Source organism: Zonotrichia leucophrys, chromosome 2 (genome assembly GCF_028769735.1).
Source record: "Zonotrichia leucophrys gambelii isolate GWCS_2022_RI chromosome 2, RI_Zleu_2.0, whole genome shotgun sequence".
In the NCBI taxonomy this organism is placed as follows: Eukaryota; Metazoa; Chordata; class Aves; order Passeriformes; family Passerellidae; genus Zonotrichia; species Zonotrichia leucophrys.
The window spans coordinates 17,490,154-17,510,284 of NC_088171.1; the positions used below are offsets into that span (position 1 = coordinate 17,490,154).

A 20,131-nucleotide genomic window follows, 5' to 3' on the forward strand; every position below is an offset into this window, starting at 1 on the left:
AAGTTCCAATTGCCAGTAAAATGGCTGTTCATTAACTGTGACACTTTGTACAGATATAAAATAGAAGCTATTTTTATTTAAGAGCTAACAATGAATGCTTCCTAAATCAACAGTGGAGAATTAAATGGGGAGAACAAAGGAAAAACCTGTGGGAAGAGACATTCCTATCAGGTGCAAGATAATTACTAAGTCTTTCACAAGACACATCATTTCTAGGTACATTTTGAAGACAGATGTTAGCCAAGAGAAAAAAAATTCCTGCTTACCATGGAAGCATACATGATTTCAAAATAAAACTTTTTTCTTTGTCAAAGGTAACCAAATAAATGAGATTTCAAAGCAGCAGCTGTGAATGCTGACAGGTATGACTCAGTTGCATACAGAAACAGGAGTATACAACATTTGGGGTGACACTGTCTGGAAATGGTCCTGGCCCTAACTTGCATCTCACAATAATCTAGCTGAGGTTTTAATTTTTAAGACAGACTATTTCAAAATTTTAAAAGCACCTTTGTATTGGAAGAAAGCCCCCCACGGCTGGAACTCTTCTGATAAAGAACTTTTTAAGGGCATTTCTGTGAAAAGGGATCTTCCTTCCCACTTCTCAAAATTTGCATGAGGACATTGTATTTTTCCTTTAACTCCAATTCTACTAAAAAGGCAGCCAGAGTAGATGAATTTCAGTTTCTGAAATGGCTGGTTCCAGAGTGCTGCTCCACCATCCCTGGCTGTTCTTGTGGAGGGAAACAAGACTCTCCAGCTGATTCTTACCTTGGCCTGGTGCTGGAATGGGAGTTAAGAGCAGGGGATGGCGAGGTGCAGGGGGAAAGGACAAAGGTTGCAGGGACAAAGCGGGGGACAAAGGGTACCCCATCTTCTTGAGTTCAAAAGAAACTCTGCAGGGGAATTCCTCCTGGAGAATCCTGATCCAGGCATGATCTTCTGTGGTGCCTCATAAAATCAGCTATGTCTTAAAGTCTACTCACTCCCAGAGTTCAGGAGCTGTTACCCCTTTTCTTCTCAAGAGCTTTCATTAGGTCAGACATGAAATCTGCTTGCTTGCCTCCCCCTGTAATCAGAGGTGGCCCTGCTGACTGTGGCTCTCCACCTTGTCCTGTGTTTTCCAGCCTTTTGGGAGGAAGTGGTACAGGTTTCTTCACTGGAAGTGGTGGTGGCTTATTGGAGACAGGTGGAGGTGGAGGGGGTAATGGCACATCTCCATTACTGCTGCTGGACACTGGTGGTGGTGGAGGCACAAAATCAGGAGGTGGTTCACAGAAATCAGATGGTGGTGGCGGAGGAGGAAAATCAATCTTCAGTGTAGGTGGTGGTGCTGGAAAGCTCTCTGGATCTGTTAGGAAAATGCCACTGTCTCGTATCACCTTGGAGGGTAGAACTGGCGAAGAAGAAATAGCAGATGAACGCCTTTCAGGTGGAGGAGGAGGCTGCAGTGAGGTCCTCTTACTCTGGATTTTCTGCCTCAGCAACGGTTGTGCCTGGCCAGGTGCACTGGCATTATTTGTTTCAGCCTTTAATAAGCAGAAAAATAAAAGGACAGGCACAGTAAGTAAACGTGTAAACTAATGCCACTGCCTAAGAACATAAAAAGATGTGAAAATACATGAGTATAGTAGACAGAGAAATTAGGTGGAGTACATTTTGCCTGAACCATGAAGAGTATTTTGTTTTCTTTCTGAAGCTGCCCATAGAGGTTTTGACAGTGGAACCCTCCCTGTTGACAGTATTCATAGTGCTGCTTTGAATCTGTCCACAAAAGAAGATGGTCTTAAAATTTCAAGTAATTGCAGTTAGTAAGACTAACACCATGGAAGTATCTTTCGGATTCATTGTCCTTGTGCCTGGAAGAAATGATCTTTGAATACTGACCACCTCTCTTGGACTCCTCTTTCCTTCAGGGCCTTCTCCCATGGGATTCTTCCAAGAAGATCCCTAAAGATGTTAAAGTTAGCTCCCCTGGAGTCCTGGAGTTTGAAATCTGTCTCTCTGTCCTGCTACCTCTTCCTTCAATACTGAACTCCACAGTCTCGTGGTCTCTGCAGCCAAGGCTGCCCCAAGCGCTGCATGTCCAGCAAGGCCTTCCCTGTTTGTTAGTCTAAGGTCGGGCAGCCCAGCATTCCTTGTGGGATCCTTCACTACCTGGGACAGAAATTGTCATCAGTGCTTTCCAGGAACCTCCTGCACTGCTTGTGCTTTGCTGTTTTGCTTCTCCAGAAGATGTCAGGGCAGTTAAAGCCCCCCAAGAACCAGGGCCTGTGACTGTGGGGCTGCTTCCAGCTGCCTGCAGAAGGCCTCATCCACTCCCTCCTTCTGATCGGGCGGCCTGTGGCGAACACCCACAATGGTGTCACCCTTCCTAGCCTGCCCTTTTATCCTCACCAGGGCAGAGCTCGGCACACTCCAAGTGTTGCTTCACATCGAGTGCAACTCCACCACTGCACTTTCCTGGTCTGTCTCTGCTAAACAGCCTGTGGCCCTTCATGACAACACTGCAGTCATGGGAGCTCTCCCGCCATGTCCATAATTGCAATGGGATCAAAGCCCAATGGCTGCACACAGATCTCTTGTTCCTCCTGTTTGCTGCTTCTAGAGAAAAGTGCTCTGCACCCCTGCAGCATTAATTCTAGCATGAGCTAATTATAACGTGTGCCTCCTCTTCCTCACTCCTTGCCTATGAACATGGAAGTAAATGAGACAGAGGAGGAGGGAACCAGTGGCTGAGTTCTCAGAATGTGATCTGGTCCAGAGGAAGTAAGGTTCACAACAGAGAAACATGAGGAACTCAAAGACAGAAACAAGAAGTGTAGAACATGTGATGCTGGTGACAGGAAAATCATAGGAATTTAATCTCATTTGTCCTGTGCACTTCAAACATTATGAAGAGATTGAATGATGAACTGCAAACAAATGCACACCTTTTTTCTGTATAATGCTCTTGAGGTTCTTTTACTGTACCCTTTGATATTTTTATAGCCAGACTTGGTGCAATTACATTAAATTTGGAGCTTAACAAGAAATGCATTTAGAGCTGAAGGAAAACATGTAAGGTTTTCCCTTAGTTCTTCACAGTTTCTCCTTTCTTACACACTCATTTTTTTTTCACAGCTGTGCAGTGTTCCCTACTGAAAACACTATTGTATGTCTTGAGTTTCTAAGGCAACACCTTTTTTTTTTGGCAAAGACAGAACATGGCACCAAGGTTCTGGCAGCACACTTTGAGACTATCCCAGCAGGTACATTCCTGTTCCTGCTACATGAACTCATGGCTGCTTGTTCTGAAGAACAGAAGCAGTGGATGGCTGTGCCTTCACCTCCCATTGGAGGCTCCTGGTTCTGCACAGCACACACACTGTTTGCAGTGTGGGAGGCAGCCACCTTTCCCAGGGGCCAAATCATTCTCATTGGCACTTTGATGAGGAAGACAGTAAGTGAAGGAAAACAAACTTGGAAAACTCATTCACAGATGACATTTAGCTGTAGTAACTGCTCACTTGTGCCTCAGCTGTATCCACTTTATTCTGAGTGTCTGGAAGTTCTGCACTGGAACAATGGTCACTTTGGGGAATCTGTCCATTTGACTGAACAGTACCTGTGAGAAGGAGAGGAGCCAGAGGGAAGAGAGTGTTACGTTTTTGTGATATTAACCAGATCAGGGAATACCCAACTATAACAATTTCTTTACAACTTCCACAAGGAAACACTTGTTACAGAGTTTGTATACATAACTCAGTAAAATCTGTTTTTTACTTCAAGCTCATTTTGTGACTCTTCTTATTCAGTTTATTACTTAAGGAAAATAAAGTACCTTACATTAAAATCCATAAGCACCTCACATTAAAATACCTGTGTTTCATAACAGCATTTTGAAGTTTGCAGTGTGCTGTAGTATTACCAGTATTACTATATTCCCAGTTTTTATTGCCTTTTTTTTCTTTAGTTTAGGCTAAAGATGAAAAGTACCATAGTTTCATATTAACCAGTCATTACAGTGGGAAGTCTGAAATCCTACCAAGGGGCTGATCCACTTTCTTTAGTAAATGAGCTAAAACATCTCCCCAGCTCTGAAATATCTGCCCCATTTGGAATCATAAAGATCTGTGAACTTCACTGTGGTCTCAGATAGTGCAGATCTGAAAGCTGGCGGAGTTAAAGTTCTGCAAAACATCTGCCCACCATTTCTGCTTGTGCAAGGAATATGCATAAATAACCCAGTAATGTCAAATGGAGTAAATGAATGTGAGACCAAGGAACAAATTTACAAGTTTAATTATAAAAAAATCCTCTGCCCCTGTGTAGTTTGATGAGGATTAAATACTCTCCAGTTTAGTGCAGCACTTTTGAAAGCTGTGTGTGTCAAAGTAGTAGACAGAGTTTGGTGCCTAGAGACCTGCATTGGCAAATCTTAATGACTGCCTTAGCTCTATTATAATTTACAGCTCTGAGATCCAGTAAAGTTCCACTCCTGTACTTCTCAGATATTAGTGAACCCTTAGCTGTCTACAGCAACAACAGTGGCTTTAATCTTAACACATACTTTACTGATCAGCAAAGAGGTTCCAGGAATATGATAAGAAGTAGAATAAAGTATTTTTACTGCCATACCTGCAAATCCCATGACTGGCAGAGAAGAAAAACTCTGCAGTGTGCCTAATTTACTAAGGCTATTTAAGCTTCAAGGGATGACAGAAGGTGGTCTAACATGCTGAGGTTTTATACCTGTGCCTGCATATTGTTCAGCATATTTAATCCAAAGTACCATTCGGATCATTCAAACTATAATCTTGTATTTGTTTAAGGACTCACACGGAAGTCAGCAAAGAGATAAAACCAATCTTGTGGCTCTCCTTCCTTAGTGGAAGCAGATGAAAATCCCTGGGTTCTGTGGCCCAGAAGGGTTCTGCTCCCTAAAGTGGAGCAAGTTACTGTCTCACCTCCCTTTGTCTGCTGTTCATAGCAGAGCAAGAGTTTGGTTTTCACACTGCTTAAAGATGTTGCTGCCCTCAGTCATACTGAGATTTAACTAAATGAAGGAGAGCAGAGAGAGATCCACTCTATCTAGTGCAGGTATGGTATTCTACTTGGCAAAAATCATGCAACAGAAGGTTGGAACATGGTAATCTGTTTCCTCTTCTGTTAATGGACATCATAAACTATGCAAGACTTGAAAGTAACACTTCATACATCATCTCCTGCCAGCCAGCTAATGTACTCCCAGACAATATAGTATGTGAGCCCATACATTCTATTCTCAAGATTTATTTTTAATTTAAATTTTATAGTATTTTTACAAATTAATTTCTTCAACATTTTATAGTGAATTAGTATTTGTTTTAAGGAAAAAAAAAGGTAGTCCAAATAACGCAAAATATAGACACTCAAATGCAAAATATTTATCTTTGTAGTGATAAGTAACATCTGCATAAAGTGACATCTTCCATCTTTCAAACACCATGATACTGTGATGCATATCATGCAGGACCACTACATACACTGATTTTTTTAGTGTTCAAAGGCACACAGGCACAAAGCAAACAGGGAAACAACATAATTTGACTGAGGTGAACCTGGGACGCGTGCACCTGGGACGCTTCAGAGCCACAGACTACACAGGTTGGGGTACATGTGAACATACCAGTGTTGGTTACAGCACTGTGTCCAGGGAATAATGGCTACATGGTAAGTGAGAATTTCACCTGCCTTCCTTGGCTGCCACTGAAGTTAACAGAGTACAGCCCTGCCCAGTTCACACAGGACTGTAGTTTTCTATAGCAGATTTTAGCCTGTACTGAAGTCAGCTCATACAAATGGCTATGGAGCCATCTGAAAACAGAAGTGAACATCCTTTGTTCCTTCTCCAAAACACAAACCAACAGCTGCTCACAGTTAGGCAGTTCTAGCAGCATAGTCAGGCCCCAGGCTTTATATAGGGCAGCTATGACAAGTGTAAGATACCCAGAATTACAGTGAATTGCCTCAGTTACAACACTAATGATCCTTCAGAGATAATTCCACAGAGACAGCATACATGACTAAAACCTTTCCAGGCTACTTAACCATTTAATGCAATCCATTAGTTAAAATGAGCAGATATTCTATGGAACACATGCAGGGCTCCTGGGTTCTAGTCAGGAGCTGAAGTCTCAGAGATGTATACACACCCTTATAGGGCCTCAGTCCTGCCCATATCCAGGACAGATGGCAGCACCAGCATGGAGCACCCCGGCCAGACCCCTCTCTGCTGCTGCCAGCCCCTGAACACCAATGTCCCAGGACTGCCAAACCTCACTCAAGTAAACTTCCTCCTGTCAAGGGTTGACACTGGTCAGATGCCAGGCACCCACAAAAGCTGCTCACTCCTCTCTGCAGTTGGACAGAGGAGAGAAATTTAACAAACAATTTGTGGGCTCAGAGAAGTGGGAGAGATCACTTACCAAATACCATCAAGGGCAAAACAGGCACAACTTAAGAGATACAAAGTGAATTTATTGCTAACAAAATCAGAGCAGGATAATGAGTAGAAAAACAAGCCCTTAAAAACACCTTTCCCCATCAGAAATCTCCCTGATCTCAAAACAATCTGTTACTGGTCTCCCCACACCAGATGTGTATTTATTAACATGATTTGACTCCAAGGAACAGTAGGAAGACCACCTTCTATCTCCCATGTACTCAAAAAACATGAACTGAAGCCCTAGAAAGCTATTTGGGTTGTCTACATGAGAAGTCAGAGTATTAACTTCCAATAGTAATTTCAACTTTACCTGCCTTATGACAGTAAGTACTTGGCCAGCATGTCCATCCTAATAAAGCATATCTTAAGCATGTAAATTAGAAATAGTCATGCAAATTACAGCTACTATCATGCACTGTTTTACTGGTATCATTATTAGATCAGTAACAGCAGCATGATGGAGGTACTGGAAAAGTAAGGTTAGAAAATAACACAGTCCTTTCTTACTTGTGTCCTAACACCCACATTGTTATCATGCATATGAGTGAAAGGCTAGGACAGAGAGTGACTCACCCTTTCTATAATGATTTATCATCTTTTCTAATCTTTCCATAGTGATCAATCTCACAATATCCCACTCACCCCTTTTACTAATTGGAAGAAAAACTCCAATGCAGCCAGTGTAGAGATAGGCAAACAGAAATTTTCAGTATACAGACCATCAGTCTGCAAAATGTAGTGGAGGATAAAGGATTCAGATGCCAACAGAAAAATGCCTTATTAAGTTGTGCAGATTTAAACTGATCTTCAGTGAATTGTCTTTGTATTCTCCAAGTTCTAACTGTAAAGTGAGAGCTTTGCTGCTACACTGGCCTGTCTATAAAATGACATCTTGCTGAATCCAGAGGACAATTTTCTGGACAAAGATTCAATGCAACACTGATGATAACAGAAAGGGGCAATAAATGTGACTTCACCTGCTGATGAGGATCCTGCAGGGGCAGCTGGCTCCACCACTTTTTGATTTGCCCACCGAGAGGCCAAGGCAGCTTTCTTCACTGCACATTTGTAATTGTCATAGAGTGTCTTGCCATACTGCAAAAGAATCAAAACAATAACATGAGCTTGACATTGGCTTGACATAGGCCAAGCATTCATTTTGCTTTTGGACAACTTTTCTGACCTTGTTTCTTTCTACCTAGTTTTGTTAGAAGGTGTCTTTCTAGAAGTAGTGTGCCTTTTATGTGTAGGGCCAGGAGGAAAGCACAATAAAACATAAATCCCTGTGACCAGACAGTCCTACTGTTATCATTCTTACATGTCATTTCAGTACCAGTAAAATTCTGGAAACCTCGCTTTAAAATCAACTGTTCTCAGTATATTTTCCCAAGTATTACATTTTCAAACTGGAGACTTGAGACACTGAATCCCAGGCTCTAGAGCAAATAGCTCTGCCAGCATAAGACACAGCATAATTTTATGTTCACCCCACACCTTTGTTATATGCCACCCTCCAGCAGAACTGTCAGGAAAAAGCCCAAACTAACAGGTAAGAGGAGTAGGTCTATGTGGGAAAATACAGCCAATACCAAGGCTATGTATAGATCCATCTACCTTAATGTTTTGTACAAAGAAAAATGGGCTGTCAATTAGGAACAGAGTGAGGCAGACAATTTGGGTAGGACTGTCTGAAAAATGTCACAACTGGACTGACCAGAGCTTGCACACTTTAGCTACAGCATGTTATTATTGAGCCAGATAACTGTGCAGTAAGTTTTATGAGTACATGAGTTTTATAGCTACTGAACTCACTCCTGTGTTAATAGGAAAAACATACTGATAGCTAAGGCACAGGGACATTCAGTAAATCCATCCTCATCATGCACTTCTGATCTTTGTTTCTGTGGTAAAATTAACATGAATGTCCATTCTTGTCACAGCATTTCCAGCTGAGGTGATGACAGTCAGCAACCTCAGGAAGACCTGCTTTTACAGAAAATATATTACAGTAAATTTGCTTTTTATCTCACCTTGGCAATTCTTATTCCTGTTACCCACTGATGCAGGGTTGCTTTATCATCACAGCACAAATACTTGATATACTGTGACTCCTTTTGAATCTGGGGGTGCTGAAAGATATTAATTTATAAAATAAGACAAACACAGAAATTAAATCACTATATGAAAGTCTTAAGGAACCACACAATGACCCTGTGAAAACACATAATGAAGGTGATTTGAACAAAAAAAGGCAGCAAAAACAGAGTGTAAGAAAATATAAAAAATATGGTGATTATGAACAATACACGAGTTGCCACTGGCAGCTTTTGCTTGAAATCATTTAAATGTATTGTAATGTGAGTTCAGAAATGTAACAGTGATCTAGAGTTCAATGAAATCTATAATTGTTCTGGTTCAGGGTCTAACACTCAATGTACTAACACTGAAGAAAGTCTGTTTCTCATTTCTCATTTTGTGGTTTGCCATACATGAGGCACTTAGACTGAACACTGAACATGATTGGTTTTCAAAGACTATGTTAAATTTGTTTAGCTCAGGTATATTTTTCCTCCTGACTGACTGCTTTTCTTTGGGCTCAATTCTAGCTTTCTTCTTATATATTTTTATTCTTCTTTACTCTTGCTGTTTTTGCAAAAATTATGTATAAAACTGTTGTATGTTCTGGACAGAGGATCATTCAAAATCCAGCACCATCAGAAATACTCTTTTTCATTTGTTTGTACCAGAAACCCCTACAATTTTTAAAACATTTTTTTTTCATTTTAGACAAAATTTAGGATCTCTTTCCTTTACTGACCAAGGTAGTATGGATATGTGTTGACATATCTTTGCAACTCAACGACCTTTAAAATGCCAGAGTTCCTACTTGCCTAGGACTGAACATTCTCTCTAAGACTCTGAAGGAATTTGGTTTCCCTGCTAAAGCAGAGAAGGATGAAAGTCTTTAGTAACTTGGATGGAATGACATACTGCCATCTCCTGATATGCAAAGGAAAGAGTGGACCCAAAGGAAAAACACTTCATTATCCCTTATTTATATGTTCATTTCTATCTATATTCTTAAAAATTCTAAGTGCACAGTTAGTGAAATATTGTGAATGCACAAAGAATAGATAAATATGCTCCAAGGATTTGCTCTTTTCAGCCTGTGCAGTTAAAAATTCAAAGCCCACCTCCATCTAGCAAGGACACTGGGTTTAGAGGTGTCATTAAGTCCCCAAAGCAGAGCAGTGCTGCACACAGGGAACTCAGCAAGGTCCCTCCCAGCACAGAGCACTGCCAGCCTCTGGCTCATGCAGGTGCCACCTCCTCACAAATATCTGCTGCTGGCTGGGATGTCCTGCTGCAGAGCCAAGCCTGCCCACAGCTGGGTGACCCAAAAGCAGGGCCAAACACAGCAGACTTGCTCCTCAGCCTCGTGTCCCTTGCTCACCTGCAGACACCAGGCTTCCCTTCCTTGTCCTGACCCAGCTGCTCAGGAGGCCACATTCTGATTAAAAAAAAAAACAAACCCAAAAAACGGAACTGGTCTGGGTTAAATATAACCCATTTCATCATGCTGTAGCTTTAGTTTTTGGTTTTTAAACCCAGCAGCCCACAGCATGACCTCACACAGGGCAAGGGAATAAGGAACATTGTGGCTTGGGGAGAGAAAGAGTAGCAAGGGATGGAGGATCACTATTGCTGCCAAAGCCCTGTATCATCAAATTATGGAGTGAGAGGGAACATACCATGGAGATAACAGTGAGGAAGAGAAAAAACAAATGGATATTACCCTTACTACTACTTGTAACCTTGTTACAAGTCCCTGCATGTTTGCACTCCCCTGCTCACACAGGTCCCACTCTGCAAACACAGAGCTGGCCATGTCCCCTGGACAATGAATATGCTGAGTCTGCTTCTGACTCTGGAAGTGCCCGTGGCTGCCTCATTCCACCACCTTGCTCTGAGGCACTCCCATCTTGAGAGCAAGGAACAGCTCCCAGTGCAAGCCCAGAGGTGCCAGCTCACTGCCACCTCGTGCCTTAACTGCAGAGCAAGGCTGTGCCCACCTTGTGAACCTTCCCCCACCTGGTACCCCACACATGACCCCTTTCCACAGCCCAGTGTACAGGGCTGTATCTTGTTTTTATACACCTCTGCCACGTATCAAACAAGGCAGTAACCAGGGCCCTGGACAAAGAGCCTGCTCCAGCTCCCAGCATCTGCCTGTCCTTGTCTCCCAGAGCCTCAGAGAGCCTGAATGCTGCTCAGAGTAGGCTCTGGTAGCACAAGACATGGCTGGGACACAATGCCCAAAAATCCTTGTTTCCTTCCACTATTTTTCCATTACGTGACCAAACACTGAAAATCAGAGAATTCAGCCTGAATGGTACCTTTATAAGGGAACTGTAAGCAGGCACTTTTCTGTGTGACAGAGTACATCCCATATACCTGGGTTATGTTATCACCAATGGAGACAAAAGAACCAGGAGGTGCAAATACACTGAAACCCTTGTAAAGTCAGTTCTTCAGGCGCTTCTCAACCAGCAACCAGCATTTTTGCTTTAGTGTGTAAGGTCCTACTGAGCCCAACAGATGGCACCCAAACCTTTAAAAAAGGAAAAAAGGGAGCTTTTCCTTCCCCTTCATTTCATGGCAAGAAATCCATTGCATCTACATATTCTCCCCCATTTTTAAACACCACACCTACCAGAGTGTATTTTTATTACAAGCAAAAATAGAAGGCTTCCATAATTTAAAAAATGGTTCATGCAGACACCTGGAAGAATGTCCACGCTGCATAACAGGGCAGAGGAGGTCAAAGCCTAGAGCAAGCAAGGTGATGGTGCTGCACATGCACACAGCCCTGCCATGGGGATCTGCTTCTGGGGTGCTCAGGAGAGGCTGCTGCAGCCCTCTCCCCTGGGGCACCCTATGGAAACACCAGTTCCACAAGAACACCTCTACTGTGTCAGATCAAAGGTCCCTGAACCCAGTACCTGGACTCTGAGAGTGGCCAGGAATGGGGCAAGAGGAAGTACAAGATAAGCATATATGATACTTCCTTCTCTGTAGCTCTCTGTCTGCAATGATCTTTGGTGGTTTTCTGAGAATCACGGGGTTTCTCCATAAATAGCTCTCTTCCATGTACTTCTTCAGCTTTTATTGAGCACAAAGAGAGTTCTGGCATCCACAACACCTTTTAGCAACAACTTTATCAAGTTTGTCACACACTCTATGAAGAACCACCCCCTCCTCTGAACCTGACTGCCATTAGCTTTGTGTAATATTCTTGTTTTAGAAGAGACACTGAATGTCTGACCCCTAGCCAGACCTTTCCATGCCACTCCTGAGCCTAGAGATCCTCATCATACCCTTTCTAGCCCACAAGCTTCTAGTCTCTTCAGTCATTCTTCAAGTCAAAGTAATTCCTTACCTTTGCTTATCCTTATTGCCCCTGCTTGATATTTTACAAGTTTATTATATATTCTCTTTGACATGAGAGGATCGGAACTGCACAGGTGAACAGAAACCATGAACTTGTGCCCTGTAAGGCAACATTTGCTGTTTTATCATCTGTGTCTTTCCTAATAATTCCTAATCCTTGATTTATATATCTGACAACTACTGAGCACTGAACCTCAGCCTCAAAATGGCCTTCCAGAATTGCTCAGTCTGCCCTTTCCTCGATGATTTGAATAATATAATATCATCAGCAAATTTCCTCAACTCACTCCTTACCCTGCCCGTGAATATTTTCAGACTGTGGGATGTCGGATCTCAAAATCTCAGCCCTGAGATGCTGAGCCTCCGAGACCAGCTTGGGGGTCTCGGGAGTCCTGGAATGTTGCCAGAAGTGTCTGGTAGCTGGACTTTAACCCTACACAGGAGACGACAAGGATGAGGGCTTCACAGGGCCTCACCGGGGTGAAGGGTGGAAAGATTAGTTAATTAGAGGGTGAGACACAAGGTTTAAGATTTATGTACAGGGGGGTTTAGAGGAGTAAGATGGAGGAATTGGGGTGTGTCCTGTCCTCCTCCTTCTTCCTCCTCTCCTCCATCTTCTTTGGCCACGGTGGCACCTTTGGATTGGTTATTACTAAGAGTACACCGAGTTATAACAATAGATGGTATTGGGGAAAAATGATAAATATTGTATACGTAGCAAAGGGTATAAAGATAGGTGCCTGCCCCGGAGGGGGACGGAGTGTGCCCATGGCTGACTGCTGTGCGGATCTCTGTTGGGCTGAAAGAACATCTTTTAGATAAACAATTAATAAACATAAAACCAGAAAGAAGAACTGAAGCCTCTTCTCATCCTTTGATACGCGGGCTGCGTCAAGGCCACCCAGAGCCTTTTCAGGCCCCTCAAACAGCCGAGATAAACCGGACATATTGGCGTCCCTGGGTGGGCACGAACCATCACAACCTTTCGGGGGAAGATAAACCGGACATTTGGCTTCCACTGGGTGAGCTCTGACCACCACAACCTTTCGGGGGGCACCACCACCTTCAAAGCCCTGAAGAAGAAAAAGAGAGAAGAAGAGAAAAAAAGCCAGCAGAGACTGCAAAAAAAAAAAAAAAAAACAGCAGTCACTGAGAATTCCACCTCTCAGTTTCTGCCGAAGAAAATTCGTAGCAGAACAGCCCGCACTGGAACCAGAAGGCGCCCTGGGTCCATTTCTCCTGATCTGCTGGACAGATCGAGACGTCCAGACTGCTCTGAACGACAGATTTGGTAAGAAAGCCTGAAAATAAGAACATGGGAGGCACACCTTCCCAGGAACAACGGGAAATTTTGTCCACCTTATAAGGTGTGACACAAACATACAAAAAAAAAAAAAATTAGCTCTGGCCTTAAAAGGCCAGGAAGGAAGACCCCGAGACGCACCAGACGTCCGGGGGGGGCCCTCAAAAGAGGGGGGAGCAATGCAAGACTCCGGAAAAAATTAGCTCTGGCCTTAAAAGGCCAGGAAGAAATAACCCCGAGACGCACCAGACGTCCGGGGGGGGGACTCTCTGAAAGAGAGGGGGGAGCAAGGCTCCAGGAAAGAAAAAATTAGCTCTGGCCTTAAAAGGCCGAGAAGAAAAATGCTCTTGGAGAAAAAAGAGCAAGAAATATTATTAAAACACCCGGTCCCAAAACCCAAAAACCCTGGGAAACTCCCAAAAAGCGTCCAGAAAGCCCAGAGAGCATGGAGGACTCAGGACCGAGGGGGGAGAGCAGGGGGGGGAAGAAAAAGGGATCAGGGGAGGCGCTTTCTCGCAGCGGCGGAGCAGGCGGGGAGCGCGGGTGAAGAAAAAACAGAGAAGGCGTGTTCAGATACGGCTTTGCTAAGCTCAGGGCCGGGGGGTGCAGCGGTCCCGGGGGCCGGCAAGGTAGCAGAAACGCGCGCGGCAGGCAAAACTCGCAAGAACCCGGGGCAGAAGTCACATGCCAGCGCAGCCGGGGCGCCCGACATGGGCAGCGGCATGGGGAAAATTGCGCAATCCCAGAAAGGCGGTCAGGGAGACGCAGGGGCGCGCGGTTGTGACGCAAAAAACCCGAGACGCAGATCGGAGCGAGTCGCGGCGAGCGCGGGTGCCGGCGGGAGCGGCCACACACGCTGACGAAAGGCCACACACACACACAGCGTCGGAGGAGGAGGAGACAGTCAGGGGCAGACCGAGGGGGGAAAATTCAGAGGCGGAAAAAAAAAAAAGGGAGAGGAAAAAATTACCTCGGGAGAGACACAGAGCAGCTCGGAAAGCACGCATGCGCCGAGCGCGGGCGGGGGCGGGCCAGACCCCCGGTGACGTCTCAGGCGAGGAGGGGCCCTCTCCAGACTTGGTGCCTTTGGTAAAAACCCTCGGGGTCCTAAGCCTCTCCCCTCCTGGGGAGGCTTGTGTGTTTTCTAACCCTATTGTCAGTTGAATCAAAAACTAGGTAACCCCTGAGTGCACGACATGCCAGATCGGTTCAGCAGAGCTACAACATCATTTCGTAACAAGTCTGCAACTATCCAGCGATTTTCCTCAACAAGATATAAGAAGAAACGAATACTCAGACAAAAGTCGGGACTCAGACTGCAAAGGACAACTCAGAAGAGAAACAAGAGGAAGGAAAGACTCTGGGGGGGTTTTTTCTCTTTGGGGTCTTGAATATTTCTGTATAAGAACGAAAGACTCTGGGGGGTTTTCTCCTTGGGATCTTGAATTGTAACAGGCAACGGAGTAAATTTACCTATTACAGGGGAAACTGACAAAGGATCATAAATTGATCAGCTGGTAGATTTCTTTGACATTTCTCCCATTTGGAGAAGAATTTTAAGGGCAGATTTCTTTGACATTTCTCCTATTTGGAGAAGAATTTTAAGGGTAGGATTTTATGTTTTAATAGTTTAGGATTTTATATTGTAATAACTTTCCTAGGCCTCATCCATGTCGTCCCAGATGCCATGAATTGGATTGTAAAAGAGGTTTTCTTGGGGCAAACAGAAGGGGGAGATGTCGGATCTCAAAATCTCAGCCCTGAGATGCTGAGCCTCCGAGACCAGCTTGGGGGTCTCGGGAGTCCTGGAATGTTGCCAGAAGTGTCTGGTAGCTGGACTTTAACCCTACACAGGAGACGACAAGGATGAGGGCTTCACAGGGCCTCACCGGGGTGAAGGGTGGAAAGATTAGTTAATTAGAGGGTGAGACACAAGGTTTAAGATTTATGTACAGGGGGGTTTAGAGGAGTAAGATGGAGGAATTGGGGTGTGTCCTGTCCTCCTCCTTCTTCCTCCTCTCCTCCATCTTCTTTGGCCACGGTGGCACCTTTGGATTGGTTATTACTAAGAGTACACCGAGTTATAACAATAGATGGTATTGGGGAAAAATGATAAATATTGTATACGTAGCAAAGGGTATAAAGATAGGTGCCTGCCCCGGAGGGAGACGGAGTGTGCCCATGGCTGACTGCTGTGCGGATCTCTGTTGGGCTGAAAGAACATCTTTTAGATAAACAATTAATAAACATAAAACCAGAAAGAAGAACTGAAGCCTCTTCTCGTCTTTCGATACCCGGGCTGTCCCAAGGTCACCCAGGGCTCTCCAGGCCCCTCAAACAGCCGAGATAAACCCAGAGTGGGGGGTCTCACAATCCTGAGAAATTGAGGGGGAATAGTCAGGGAACAAGGTGACAGTGTCCCTTGCTGGATAACATGTGAGTTACTCACTGGCTACCCTTTACCCTGTCATTTGCTGGCTATTGTCTCCAGCAGGCAATCCATCTCAACTACTGATATTCACCAGTGGGACCTATTCCAAATTGCCCCAATCAGTTCCTTGATTGAATTACTCCAATCAGCAACTGTGATTGAGTGCACAGTCACAAATATGTGCTGTCAATTAGGGACCAAACTAGCAGGCTGCTGAACCTCCAGCTCTGAGAAGGAAGGTCAGACACCTCAGAGCCATGCAGGCACCCTGTATAATCTCTTTGTCATAGCTGAGAACTGTAATGCATCTCATTTTCCCAGAAGCAGCAGCAGCACTGGCTCTTTTTATATGTAACTTTATCAATGACACATAAAGATTAACTCATTACTGGATCCACTGACCACTGAGGTCAACTGGAAATATCCCTCTCATCTCACAAGAGCTTTGGATCAGGTCTAAGAGGACTGTTCCGGGCAGCAGCTGTCTGCAAGGCCAGACCACAGGAACAAACACCAGCAGCACCACTAAGCTTAGCCCTGAAAATTCCTAACCCATACAAGATTATTAGTAACTGGCTCAGATGGAGACATTTGGCTTCTTGTGGTTTTTAGATGCATGAAGCTTGCCACTTTAGGTAGGAAGGTAAAATGTTTCAGCCGAAGATTTCACAGCCCACCCACCCCACCATTTGCTCGCTTGGAGGAACTGTATCATAGTGGAATTGCTTTGGCAGTACAATGGCAGAAGTCTCAGCTCTCAATGCTGACCTTTAAAAGCTCAATTTTCCACCTAAAGCTTCACACAAAATATACTACATAGTGCATTAAAATGGTAACTCAGAATAAGCAATCTGAAGAAGAACCTAGGCAACTGGAAGTGCCTGGAAATGCTGACTTGGTATGAAGAGCCCTAAACAATTCTATGATTCTGTGTGGACCAATTTCCTCCTTTCACAGCTCCTGTGTCTCAGGAGAATGTTTAGTCCAGCACACAGACATAAGCAGCTGTAGTCTGGTTTTACTGAACTAGATTCAGAGTCTGTGTAATAACTTGTCTGTGACACCACAGAGGTCAACAACATCAATAACAGCCATATGAGAAATACTGCAGAAAACCACTAACCAGTATGTCACACCTCATACACAGATAACTTATTTTGCTATAGGGTGCATACCATGTCTTTAAAGGATCATTAAAATCATCTGACAGCAAAGTGAAAACATCTCTGGAAGGTTTAGCACCTTAGCCTATGAAATATGCAGCACCAAAATGAATTATGAAAGACAACTGCTTAAACAGTAACAACTCTAGAAGTTATAGTTTAAAAGAAAAGTGGAAATATGCAAGTAGAAAGGCTCTCCAGAATTTTTCTCAAATTAAAAAAAAATGAATAGTGTTTTGAAATAATATGGACTATAGTGAACTTTCATCTTTCAATGTCAAAACTCTTAATAATGATGAATTAGTCACATCATTGAGCCTGATTTTGTAGGTACTAAGATCTGAGCATCTCAAACATCAGGCTGCAAAAGGATGTGCCATGTTTCACCCAGAAAAGCACTGAAGAGGCTTGGAACAGAACCTAGCATTCTCCCCTGTCCCATTGCCTCTTCTGTAAGTATCAACTGCCTGGAGATAAAAAAAGCAGAAGCACTCGAATATAAAGTTTGTTTTCTGAAGAGGTTTAAAAAAATATTTGTCCACAGATAGCATTTTCAGATATAAAGTAGACTCTTTGCCTAAGGAAAAAAAGATAAAACACATTGAAAACTTGAAGAAATGGGAACTGAATGATGTGGTTTCTGTGGTGTCTGCCAAAACAAATGACTGAAGGCCATGTGTGCATGAAATTGGAGATTATCCCAATAAAATGTTCTTCTGAGTTGCCTTCTTCCAACACTGAAGATGAAAAGTAAACTGAAGTTATTCAGGCATCTCATTGCATTCCTTTCCCCAAAATATATGGATCATTGCTCAGTCTCTGAGGCAGAAACAATAGCCAGAAGCATAAAGAGTGACTAACTTTGGATCACAAGCTTTGGCTTTTGGCTGAATTTTCACAAAATGCTCAATGCTTTTGGATACCTTAACTACTACCAATGAACTTGTGCTGTGTTGAACTAGTTTCCCTGAAAAGCTGAGACTCCTTTGGCTCCCATGGCTGGAAGTAGAATTAATAGTCATTACCTTTCAAAAGTCACATTGAAATGGTTCAGATTTGCAATCTAATATTTATCATGGTCAAATTCAGATGCTATGGCACCCCTTGCATGAAGATGATCACACTTAACTGATCTCTTGAAGATGTGTGAGCTCTAGTACAAAAGAGTAATTGCTCTGTTATTAAGGAAATTATTCTTTTGACCTATATTTCTCTAATGACCTGAGGCAAAAATTTTAGGTCATTAAAAATATATATAATAGCCATTGTAACCAAAGAGGTCTGCTTTCTGCAGGAAGTAATATTTTCCAAAGCTATCATATTCAATTTCTCCCTGTCCATTCTCTGTCCTTATTCTCCGTACATTAATCTGGCAAAACTGTGCATGTACATGACTGTAACCCCACATACCTGAAAGTGTTCTGCAATAAAAAGTGTTTCTACTTCTGCTTTCTCAGTTAATCCTGCAATGAATTTACTCTGAAACACTTATCTGAAGCACTCATACCAAAACAATTTCCACATCTTTCACATTAAAAAAAAAATTAATCTCCTGCTTTCTATCTTTGTTTCATGCACTAGCCATTTGTTCTACATAGTTGTTATTCCTAGTGTTTTCTATCTCAAACACTCTAATTCTGACCTTCTACCTTTTTAACTGTCTTTGTGTTGAACGCATTATGTTCATGACTCAGCCTGCACAGAGCACACAGGGTGTGAGGGAGGAGGGAATCAGGAAAGAAGCAGCTAAATGCCAAATCACCTGCTAAAATGATGCTGCTATTGCAAACAAGCTATTATTTTTGAAAATTTACTTTCAAAATTCTTTGAACAATTAGAATTATTTTTTAAAATAATGGTGTCAAATGATTCCAGGAAAACTTAACTGTTTTGATTGCACAGGAAAATGTACCCAGCTGTAGAAATAGAGGATGATTTCCCTTTGTCTCAGTTTATCCCCAGGAAACCAATTTTTTTCATCCTAGATTAATTCAGCATTATGCACCATTACCTTCAGATTACTCAAGCATAACCAGCATCAATAAACTATAATTAAATCCACTCTTTGTCACAGGCACATCAGACTGACTAAACCAGCAAATTTGCATATAGATTACCTTGCTATTTGTCTGCTTTGAAAGATTTTTCAACATGGTGTGACAAAATCAGCTCCTGGATGAGCAGGCGTGCGCATGCACACACAGAGACAATCCACAAAATGAACATTAGTCACCATTTCTGCTCAGTGTAATAGATGCTGTAGCTAGCATGATGGGCAGATCCCTTCCTTTCTGGTGAAATGCCTTATTTTTGTGGGCTTTCAGTTTCAGAATATAAAATAAATAATTAAAGGTCTCATTTACTTCCACAGCAATTCCCATATAACGTGAGATGGCGAATGAGAAAATTTGCAGGGAATCTAGATGTAAAACCACACATTTGTAAATGCAAAGGTGGTTCTGAGGAACTAAACCATTCCTGCTTGCTGTGTGCTGTGTATGAATATATTTTTGCTGGAAAGGAGAGAGAATTTTGTTCCCTCACCACTGCTCTCCCAGGGGTGGCCAGCACCCTGTGCAGGGTGGCACAGAGAGCTGTGCTGTGATCCTCTCCTGCCTCCTCTGCTGGGAACAGAGTGACAAATCCAAACTCGAGAGATGCAGGTTTGAATGTGGGTCTTTTTTCAAACTTGGCTGACCTTTCCTTTCCTCTTCTCTGCATATGGAGATCTCCATTAGGAAAAGACTCACTTTATCTGACGTCAAAGAGAAGGGTGGGATCTTTAAATTTATGAAAGCATTAAACAGGCTGAGCACAAAATAGGAATAATCTACATATTTACAAGAGCAGATGTCCGAAAACTATTTCTTAAACTCAGAGGCTCTGTTTTTAATATTCTGAAAGTTCTTTGTGTTGTTCCTGGATTTTGAAATGTGGGACTTCCTTTGAGGGAGGAAGGTTTGTTTAGCAGTGGTACAGAACAAGTGCACTGAAGAAGTTTAAAGCTCAGCACAGACCAAATAGCCACTGGGAAATAAAGCACAGTTCATTTTTAGTTGCCCCAAAGCCTTAGGATTCCTGAAAGCCAACTCCATTGGGGGCTCTGTGCCAGGCTGCAGCCTTGCCCTCAGGACCCAGGCACATCAGTCCTGCTCTGCTGCACACACAGAGCTCAAGGTGGCCCTGCTCTCCCCTCCAAAGGAGAAGGAGCCAACTGTGCTCCTTCTGGTTGGTCACAGCTGGGCTTTCTGCTGCCTGATATGGGGAAGTAGCTGCTTTGTTCTGTTACTGCAGCTGTCTCCTGAATCATCCTG

General features: G+C 43.3%; 1 protein-coding gene across 1 annotated transcript in view; it reads right to left on the reverse strand.

The window, feature by feature from the left end:
• Positions 1-26: 26 nt before the first annotated feature.
• The window catches only part of APBB1IP (amyloid beta precursor protein binding family B member 1 interacting protein), a 69,451-nt gene continuing 49,346 nt past the window's right edge, over positions 27-20,131 (reverse strand). Inside the window, exons 11-14 of the mRNA XM_064704064.1 lie at positions 8,500-8,598; positions 7,447-7,564; positions 3,510-3,607; positions 27-1,529 (exon numbers count right to left, since the gene is read on the reverse strand). Of these exons, the coding sequence (XP_064560134.1) occupies positions 996-1,529; positions 3,510-3,607; positions 7,447-7,564; positions 8,500-8,598 (849 nt within the window). The 3' untranslated portion in view covers positions 27-995. The remainder of the gene's footprint in view (positions 1,530-3,509; positions 3,608-7,446; positions 7,565-8,499; positions 8,599-20,131) is intronic.